Raw genomic sequence first — 9,602 nt, 5'->3', positions numbered from 1 at the left:
AAATACATCTGGTCTTTCGTTGTACAGCTAATGTTATACAGTTTACATGTTTAAATATAATTTAATAAATGTTTTAGATATAATAACTATAATTAATAATAAAATATAGTATAATATGATAACGCGTTTGTGTCCATTGTTCACAGCAGCATTGCAATAAAGTTATTTTTCCAGATGGGCTCCACTCCTTACGTCACTTCCGGATGTAATTGTACAGTGCAAGAGAAAAAAAAAAATCTCGTAGCTGTGTATTTATTTAATCCTGATAGCATCATCTCTCAAAAAGACGTCAGTATATTTGAGTAAAACCATCCATGTCAAGACACAAAGAGGACTGTCGAAGTGTTGTGCTGCTTGTGCGTACAAATCGGACCACAGCAGCCTTTCTGACAACGTACCGTGAATTGGTAAGTAGCTAGCTCCGATGCTAACAGGCTAATCCTCTAACGCTAGCTGTCTGTCTGGCTAGTTGCCTTGCTAACGCTAGCTGTTTTATTTACTTATGAATCTAGACAGTACCTCGGCATCAACTCGCAAATTGTTGTTCACGTCCAAACGTCATGCGCTCACTCACATTTAGCTGTGAAAAGCAAGCTTTATGCCAGAAGGCGCTAACGTTAGAGGTGATCGCATATGATTAATTAGCATATCTGTCTCGGCTGTCGCTCCTAGAGCTCATGTTCCATTGTTAGTCACAGAAATTAGCAGTCATAAACACAGCCCTCTGATCGTGGCTGAAACATTTGATGTCGAAATGTTCTTTCCTCTGTTTGTTTTTTGAAAGATCCATCGGGCTCAGTGACTGTACTGTAAGACCTTGGCACCACTGTGTGCCAGTCTGATCCAAGACCCGGGGACTTTAGAGTACAGGTAAAGTCGTGGAGGAATTATATGCAGTAATCCCTTTGCTATTGACACGAGATAAGGTTAGATAAGGAAAGATTTAAATGTAATGCGTTTCTACTTTTTTCATTTGGTCTTGCAGAAGATGAATGGTCTGTCCATACGAGAGCTATGCTGCCTGTTCTGCTGCCCTCCTTGCCCCAGTCGCATAGCAGCCAAATTAGCTTTCCTCCCCCCAGAGCCCACATACGCCCTCCTCCCTGACCCAGATCCCGCGTCTGGAGCTGGAACTGCATCGGGTTCCACTCCCGGAAGCACCCTCCCTTCTTTGGGAGCTCCCGGACTACGGTCGCGGTTGGGTGCCGGTAGCGGTGGGGACAGAGGAGGTGGTGGAGGCACCAGCGCTGGAGGAGGCGGTAGTTCTGGGGTCGGGAGTGGATGTGAGAGCAGGTGGAAGCTGCATCTCACGGAGAGAGCAGAATTTCAGTATTCCCAGAGAGAGCTGGATGTGACCGACGTGTTCCTGACCAGGTCTACCCGAGGGAACAAGGTTGGGTGCATGTACATACGCTGTGCCCCTAATGCTAGGTGAGTAGTCATTTTCTTTTTTATTATGACCTCATATTTTAAGCCGGTGGTTGTCCTTCCCTAATTTCTCTCATTTTACCCCCTCAGGTTCACCGTGTTGTTTTCACATGGCAACGCAGTCGACCTGGGTCAGATGAGCAGCTTCTACATCGGCTTGGGCACGCGCATCAACTGCAATATATTCTCTTACGATTACTCAGGCTACGGGGTCAGTACTGGCAAGCCTTCAGAGAAGAACCTTTACGCTGACATAGATGCCGCCTGGCATGCCTTGCGCTCTCGGTAGGTTTTTCCACTCCCCATTCGATGGACACGAAGAGCGGCGACGCACATTTCACACCGCAATCATCAGAAGCCTTCATGAAATGCCGCCATCTGTTTTAGGTACGGCATCAGCCCTGAGAACATCATCTTATACGGGCAAAGCATCGGCACAGTGCCCACAGTGGACCTGGCGTCACGCTTCGAGTGTGCTGCCGTCGTGCTTCATTCTCCTCTCACCTCCGGCATGAGGGTGGCCTTCCCCGACACTAAGAAGACGTACTGCTTCGACGCCTTCCCCAAGTGAGCCTTCACACTTTTATCATGCCACCGGTCTGATTGATTAGTAGGACATTTCTGACTTGCCAGCAGCAGCATATGTTTCTTAATTTCTTGAAGTTTCTTTTCTCCAATCCACCCAGCATCGAGAAGGTGTCAAAGATCCCGTCTCCAGTGCTCATCATCCACGGTACCGAGGACGAGGTGATCGACTTCTCCCACGGCCTGGCCCTGTTTGAGCGCTGCCCAAAGGCCGTGGAGCCCCTCTGGGTGGAGGGCGCCGGTCACAACGACATTGAGCTTTACAGTCAGTACCTCGAGAGGCTACGGCGCTTCATCAACCAGGACCTGGCTGCACAGCACGCCTAAGAATGGAACAACAGTCTCTCTTGCAGCTGCCAGGGGGTGTGTGTGTGTGAATGTTTGAGAAAAGTGTGACTCAGACATACACCATCTGTGTGTCTTTTAAACAACTTGTTACTTTTTAAAACGATTGCATTCAAATAACAGTCTGTGCAAGATTTGAGCATTTAAAAAAAAAAAAAAAAAAAAAATGTCATTGTGTATTTATCTGTTGTGTAGTGTTTTGGTAATGTGGGGGGAGTTCTACTGAGCTTCACATTTCAAGTAAAAACAATTGAAAGCTTTCTTCTAACAAAAAAAAAGTAACAACTATGTGTTTTGTTCCAAAAGGCACACAGATGTCATTGAAAAGTGAATGAATGATTGTGCTCCAGGATGTAAAATCTTGGCTTAATATTCATATCACGAATGTGTGAGAGGCAAAAAAAATGAAGGACACCCTTGTGACTTGGCTAGTAGCGAGTGAGGGAAATTTTTAGTGACTTATCAATGTGTGTTTTTTTTGGGTGTGTGTGTGTGTATATGTATGAAGAATACCTCCACAGTTTGACCAGCTTTTTAGTGGACTACAACACTGGTCAGACCTCAACTCATCTGTCAGTGGACATCCAACGGACTGCCAGCTAATAACTCCTTTGAGATTTCATTTTGTCCTCCCACCACCACTACGAACTCCACTGTACAAAAACAAAAACTGGCCATGTTTCCTGGCAGTACCGTAGCTTTTGCCTTTTTACTCCTCGCTGCTCCTCCTGACAGGGATTTGTAATTTGTCCCTGTGTTGCTTTTCTCCCACAAGCAAACGAGTTGGCTGGAGTGTTTGTGAAGCTGCGCGCGTGGATGTTTTCGCAACCCTTCATGTTCGTTTGCAAACAGTCAAAGGGGAGACAAGTTAACATGGATTGTGGACGGGAGCCACTAAAGGTGTGTCATCGAGCGTTAAACTCAAGAGCTCATCATGCCCTTCATGACATGTTCAAACTCAGGACGACAGCGGAACCTCCAAAGTTGAACAGAATCGTCATTTCACATTTGATCACAACTTCAATTTTCACAGGACTTTGGAGGTTCCACTGTGTTGGTGTCTGGGTCTACCCATGTGATTTTCAAATGCCCTTGAGCCCGTCGACTCATGGGGCCCACTACTTCCTGTCTGACCCAAGCCATGCATTACCTTCTTACTTTGTGTGGTGCAGGTTCCACCACACACACACACACACACGCACGCACACCTCTGCACATCCAACACTCATGTACTGTACGACAGTATATGTACACATCTGTGATATATGTGTCAGATTAAGCATGAAAAAAGCAGGTCTTAAGTTCAGCACTATTGTAACAAGGGTATAATGATGTAAAGTTTGTGTGATCTTGTCTTCACTTGGCCAGGCTTCCTTTAGCAGAACCTGTAGGACCAGTTAGTACACCCGAATGAGTTCACGTGAGACAAGAGTGTTTCATTTTGGTTTTTCTTCTTCTTTCGGACTTGTGACGCCGCTGCTCGGATCGCTCATCCTTTCAAACAGGGAATCTCATCGGTTGTCGTCTCCTTTTGCATTGCGTGCGTGTTGTTGAAATCACGGAGATCTGTTACCACCTTAAACCAGGGATCCGCCACATGTGTTCAAAGACATTTTTTTCCTCAGCATTAGAAGATAAGAGTCGTGTTTTCAGGGATCCATCTCGCATGGGTTATGGGGTGTAAATGTAACTGTTTTTTTGATGCGCCACTAGGGTTGATGTTTATTGTTTCCCGCGCCCTGAACATTTATTGGAGGGTGGAGGAATTGAACAGTGCAAACTGTATGCATGTCTATTGTGTTTTGCAGAGCAAGTGATGATGGGGTGGGATGTTCTATCTCAGGGGTGTCAAACTCCAGTCCTCGGGCGGGGGCCGCATTCCAACATATTTTCCCAAGATTCCCTCGTTAAGTGCACCTGTGTGAAAAGTTAGGCTCCTGCAGAACGTGAAAATGAACTGACCTTTTCACGCAGGTGTGTTTAACGAGGGTAAACATATTGGAACGCGGCCCCCGAGGACTGGAGGTCCACACCCCTGTTCTATCTACTATGTATTCTACAGTATATGAGGGCAAAACTAAACCAATGGCATTGGGTCTTTGAAGCGCTTTAAAAGAAAAAAAAAAGGACATGTATTTGAATTTTTTATTGCTGATTCCAACTAATGAATTCTAAGTTTTGTCCTGGGGTTAAGCAGTAGGTGGGTGGGTGGGGGCTACTTGAACAATACTAGTGGACTGTTTATACTGTAAGGTTACTGTACTTACCTATTCTATTCTTTGTATTATGATTTGTAATTTTATGTTGCTTTTTGAACTGAGACTATGATGTAATGGAATCAATACATGGGACTGAATCTTGACCTTTTTATGGATAACAAAATAAAAGATCACTTATGTACAAAGAAAGAAAAACTTTACAAGCATTGTAAAGGTTTGTTCCTGTTTTGGAAATAAGACACTTCAAAGTTAGCCAGGGTGTAACAAAGTTATTTATTTACAAATTTTGGCAACAAATACAATGACAAAATGAATTGAAATTAATAAACTGGAGGGCGAGCGTTATGCTGATGCTATTGTTAGGACGGAAACACTGCCCTCTACTGGCTAGGTTTTACCTCCTACAAGTCAAAAAGCGCTCATTTCTCCCCGGACGCAAACATTTCTTTCTGAACATAAAAAAAAAACTTTAACCAACTGCTTACTTTGGGTGAAGAAAACCTACCCTCTATGTTTCTCAAACTGAGCTTTTGTGATCTGCCACAGGCACAGTAGTCATAAAGGGCAAAACACTTAATTACACAGTGACTCATGGGTAAACTGCTGGTGGTTGTTGATCCTGGTTATGTTTCTTGATGTCTAAAATATCAAAACAAAGAGGTGAGTTAGTGATGCAGGCATAGGATAACAAGTTCAACAACCTAATCATTGTGATGACTTTGCAGAAAACATATCCAAGCAGTAGCCATTTTGACTTTGCAAACACCCCTGGGTGTGACTGCTGGAATGTAATCACTAGCCTTTTTTCAGCTTCAGTGGCAAACAGGTAGACAGACAGCTATGCCCTTCCAGTTTAATCTGATCTTGCCAGTAATGGTTTTAAACCGGTTTGAGCCAATATCAAAAAAGTGTGTGTGTGTGTGTGTGTGTGTGTGTGTGTGTGTGTGTGTGTGTGTGTGTGTGTGTGTGTGTGTGTGCACTTACTACTCTTTGTAGAGAAAGGACAGCTCATGCAAAGAGGTTAGCTGCTTCTCCAAAGCTAACATCCTGAGCCCGATATAGCCAGACACCAACAGCAGCAGGACCAACCTACACACACGCACACACACACGCACGCATACACACACAATGCAAGGAAATAGTTACAACAAAACATTATCTTTTCAAGTTTAACTGCTCTTTAAAGACAAAGAAGCACTTGTCAATAATTGTACCACTTACAGTATCAAGTAGATGAAGAAGACCATCCTGAAGTTCCCTCTTTGTCGTCGGGAGAAGAAGAACATAATGGCATCCTCCATCATCTTCCACAACCTTGTTGACGCTGATGAGACAAATGAATTTGCATGAACGTTTCCTCTTTTCCTGATGAGTGAGTGAAATTTTTTTTAAAAGCTAACACACACACCATTGTCCGCCTCTTCTGTTGTAGACATGCTTCGTGTGGAACTTGCTAAGATAGAATGTTCAGGGAATTAAGGGGAGCAAAGTTATTTTTAGAAAATAGGATTTAATATGATTTGTCACCAACATGTCTCATCAGATGAGTTCTTACTTCAAAAATGTACTGGTTTAAAAAAAATATAAATGTAATGGTAACAATATAATCAGTTTGAACATTTCATTTAGCAATACACACTTCATGTGACTTTTTTTGTTACTGTTGTTTTTGAATGACATCATCAATACACGGCTTGTCAACAAAATCGGAGAGGATCATCCCAAGACTGTCTCGACTTGATACATCCAGACCATCGTCAAGAAGGTAATGAACGTTACCTGTCTTAGGTTTACTGGCCGATTGAAGGATGTTGTCATCAAGACTTCTGCCATATTGTCCCTGATCCACAGTGTCGTCAATGCTGGAATGACTGGAGACCTGCTGTTTGGACATGTAAATCATACATATTATGACTAGTTTAATAATTTTCTAGTCTGATGTTAATGTTTGAGTTATGGTGACTCTCCTCTTGCCGAAACTCATTACATTCAGGTGTCTACAGCAACATGAAACTCACCTTATTGAACTCAGCTTCATTCTCAGCAGAGGAGCCAAGAGGGCTACTTTTGGCGCTGTCTCCCTGTGTTGTAACCCAAATAGAATTCAAAGAAAAAAAAAATCTGATAATGGCTTGCTATGACGCTATGCACGCTCAGTATTTGGCACACTCACCTGAGCATGTGAGCAGACACTCTGGAGGAGATTATAGCACATCTCTCGGTTCCTCAAAGACATGAAAAAGTACTGAGGGGGAAAGAAATTAGTGATCAGCAATGAGGAAATGAATTGGATTTTTTTTAAATTTGCATCACTGCAACAAATTAACGCCCATTTATTTTCGAGTAAGTGACTTCCTTCAAGATACGATTGGGTCTATGCTGCTTTAATGAATTGAGAGCTTTAGCGTGTCGAATCTTACACTTCAAATTTACAGGGAAGTGAACAAAATATGTGCTCCTGTTTATTGCCACACATGTTTTGTATTTTAAAAACCTACATAGCCTTCGCTAGCACATTGTTAGCATACAACAGGTTCACTTTCAGTAATCGATAGGTGAATTCAAATGGTGCAGCAACACATGTCGACAGATAACAATCCTCACATTACTGTATGTTTTTGATCAACTTCTTGCAATGATTTTTAATTTATAATAATTTGAAACTCCTAAAATACAATGCAAAATCATTATCTGACCTTGTTGCCATCAGCAGTTTGTATGGACAGCATGGACAAAGCTGAGTTTAGTTTCTTCACCACAGTGACGATGGATGTGGGCATGACCACCTGCAACATGCACAGCCCTGCTCAGGCGCAGCACAGTATGATCGGGTACACAGTTTTCCATCATCCTACCTTGGTCTCTTTGAGTAGCACGGATGAGAAGAAACACACGTGGTTTTCCGAGATGAAAAGTTTTCCATGGTAAGGCACTTCCTTTTGCAGAGAGCAAACAAAAGCTGGGGAAAAGAATAGAATTAAAATGATTGTGAGCCACTTAAACCTTTAGATGCAAAACCCTAAGCCCTATTTTGAAACCATAGTTTGAAACATTAACCTTAGTTTGAAACCCTAACCCTAGTATGAAACCCTACTTTGAAACTATATAAAGTAATTTTGTTTGTATTGTATAGGTTAAAATTTGGGAAATTACTGTCCACAAAAATATCAACTCACTATGTGTAAGCTTCTCTTCTTCTGGGATTTCCTGGAAGACTTTGTGGAAGTTTCGATTGTGTTTCGAGAAACTCTGAAATGAAAAAAACAAAACAAAACATATACATTTACATTCATTGGCCACATTTGGCACAGCTACTGTGGCCCTGCATTACAGGACATTGTGTAGGTGTGTCAAGTAAAGTGTCCCAAGAGTGTGTAATGAGGACAATTAATAAAATGTTCTGCCAAAATACGAGTGAAGGAAGCAGGAAGTACATGGTGCCTGATGAGCCCATCAATCCGATCAACGCCCTCCTCCGTCTTCTCCCTGAGAACACAATTATGTCAGGAATCAGATTGGTAGAGAACATTCATGAGTGATGTCCTACTATACTACTTATAAACGTAAGTCTACCCGATGCCGTTGGAATTTTGATTTAGTTCCTGGATATCCTGTTCAACATCTTCATGACTTCTTCTGTGTTTCTTGAGGAACAAATGGGTGGAGCCTCTGTGGTGGCAGTGGCCTCTTGTTGCATCCTGGGAGCTGAGCAAATAGAGGTAAGGGATTTTGTGATGCAGCTGTGTCGGGTAGCGATGTCCAAATCACATTTTATTTTTTTGCACCATGAACCCCTTGTACAACATAGGGGGGGGGGTCACAATTTCTCCCCCATAGTACTGGTGAGAAATTGTGACCCCACCCTCCTTCCATCATTTTAGTTGCCCATCCATGATCTAGAACACGTGTCAAACTCAAGGCCCGGGGGCCAGATACGACAAATTGTGCATCACATTTGTGTGTCATTACTAGAATTGCAAATTATCTTCACTTTTAATTATATCTTTTTTTTTAAAAATATTTGGCCAGTTTTTACTCGTCTGATTTGAAAACGAGTTATTTGTCAGTTTGTTTTGTAGTTTTTACTGTATAGAATACGAGGTGCTCATACATTTATTTGGGTTGACAGTCATAATGGCCCTCGGAAAGAAGCTATGACTACAATGCGGCCCGCGAAAAAATGAGTTTGACACCCCTGTCTTACACTTTCACTTTTAGCAAGACAGTACAATGCACAGCTCATGTTCAGATCTAGTCATCCTCAAATTCCATTAACATTATGACCAACATTACAATTGGATAGTAGGCCCATGTGTTTATCCAAAAACAATTCGCTCAAGATTCAGTCTTAGAGAGCAAAGCAGTTTAACTTTACTAATGGTTTGAACATAATACTGTGCTTAAGTATAGGAAATAAATAAAAACATAACGACATAATGATTGGATTAATAAAATAAAAGTTGAAATGAAATACAAATGCAAATATATAACACTAAAAAGTGAAATACAATTTAACTGTACTGCTTTCATTTTTGATCAATGCGTAATAGCGCTGACAGGATAAACCAGAGTTTAACTTCCTTGTGCGACATACTTACAGCATAGAGCTGTCCAGTGAGAACTTCCTGTGCTTCAGACTCATCATGGAAACATAAGACACGCCAATGCGCTCTCACATATATCCACGAATGAGCAAAAAAATCATCAGAAGTGTACAGAGCACTTGTCCGTGGCTTCATTCCTGTTCGTGAGTGAGAGGCAAGAAAGGAGATTCTGAGACAAGGTGTGAACAGCCCACAACAAAACGGATCAGCCAATCAGATGTGAGCGAGAGTTGGGCTATGTCAGAAACCAACCAATTGGTGTAAATGGAAACCTAACCAAGGCAACGGTTGCTAATGGTTACCACATTGTTGTCACGAGATGATAACCAGCTTAGCCAGCACTGATAAGCATCAGGTATTTCATATCTCCATGTCACATTTGCTCGTTCAAAAAATAACCTTACTGTAGCTATTACCTCAT

The 9,602-nt window shown here is 42.2% G+C and overlaps 2 protein-coding genes across 6 annotated transcripts; one reads left to right on the top strand and one right to left on the bottom strand.

Annotated features, from left to right (window-relative positions):
* Positions 1-181: 181 nt before the first annotated feature.
* LOC119136965 (alpha/beta hydrolase domain-containing protein 17A-like) lies at positions 182-3,968 on the top strand. 2 transcript variants are annotated; one of them, XM_037275869.1, is made up of 7 exons: positions 182-407; positions 785-870; positions 986-1,431; positions 1,519-1,713; positions 1,816-1,995; positions 2,115-2,375; positions 3,134-3,968. In XM_037275869.1, exons 3-6 carry the CDS (start codon positions 989-991, stop codon positions 2,338-2,340), a joined length of 1,044 nt encoding a protein of 347 aa, XP_037131764.1. In that variant the 5' UTR covers positions 182-407; positions 785-870; positions 986-988; the 3' UTR covers positions 2,341-2,375; positions 3,134-3,968. The 2 variants fall into 2 exon arrangements, with proteins under 2 accessions (XP_037131764.1, XP_037131763.1); XM_037275868.1 differs by having other exon boundaries at positions 2,115-3,637.
* An 863-nt stretch (positions 3,969-4,831) lies between these two features.
* On the bottom strand, positions 4,832-9,381 carry LOC119136964 (GRAM domain-containing protein 2B-like). 4 transcript variants are annotated; one of them, XM_037275864.1, is made up of 14 exons: positions 9,176-9,381; positions 8,151-8,282; positions 8,012-8,063; positions 7,754-7,826; positions 7,433-7,536; positions 7,274-7,363; positions 6,751-6,822; positions 6,596-6,658; positions 6,357-6,459; positions 5,986-6,030; positions 5,799-5,901; positions 5,565-5,666; positions 5,285-5,358; positions 4,832-5,216 (listed from the first exon to the last, which is right to left on the bottom strand). In XM_037275864.1, the coding sequence occupies exons 1-14, from the start codon at positions 9,220-9,222 to the stop codon at positions 5,167-5,169; spliced, it is 1,110 nt and encodes a 369-aa protein (XP_037131759.1). In that variant the 5' UTR covers positions 9,223-9,381; the 3' UTR covers positions 4,832-5,166. The 4 variants fall into 4 exon arrangements, with proteins under 4 accessions (XP_037131759.1, XP_037131760.1, XP_037131762.1 ...); XM_037275865.1 differs by having other exon boundaries at positions 6,357-6,456; XM_037275867.1 differs by lacking the exon at positions 5,285-5,358.
* Positions 9,382-9,602: the final 221 nt, after the last annotated feature.

Source organism: Syngnathus acus, chromosome 17, assembly GCF_901709675.1.
Source record: "Syngnathus acus chromosome 17, fSynAcu1.2, whole genome shotgun sequence".
Lineage (NCBI taxonomy): Eukaryota > Metazoa > Chordata > Actinopteri > Syngnathiformes > Syngnathidae > Syngnathus > Syngnathus acus.
The sequence above is the reverse complement of the archived record's forward strand: the minus strand, read 5'-3'. Positions and strand labels throughout refer to the sequence as shown.

Excerpts from the sequence above, each read along its gene's own strand:
- LOC119136965 (XM_037275869.1), top strand. The coding sequence starts at position 989 with ATGAATGGTCTGTCCATACGAGAGCTATGCTGCCTGTTCTGCTGCCCT. Across the intron at positions 1,432-1,518 it reads CGCTGTGCCCCTAATGCTAG|GTTCACCGTGTTGTTTTCAC; the intron begins GTGAGTAGTCAT and ends TTACCCCCTCAG. Across the intron at positions 1,996-2,114 it reads TGCTTCGACGCCTTCCCCAA|CATCGAGAAGGTGTCAAAGA; the intron begins GTGAGCCTTCAC and ends CAATCCACCCAG.
- LOC119136964 (XM_037275864.1), bottom strand. The coding sequence starts at position 9,222 with ATGATGAGTCTGAAGCACAGGAAGTTCTCACTGGACAGCTCTATGCT. Across the intron at positions 8,064-8,150 it reads CAAAATTCCAACGGCATCGG|GGAGAAGACGGAGGAGGGCG; the intron begins GTAGACTTACGT and ends TTGTGTTCTCAG. Across the intron at positions 5,359-5,564 it reads CTGTCCTTTCTCTACAAAGA|CAGTCACACCCAGGGGTGTT; the intron begins GTAGTAAGTGCA and ends ATTACATTCCAG.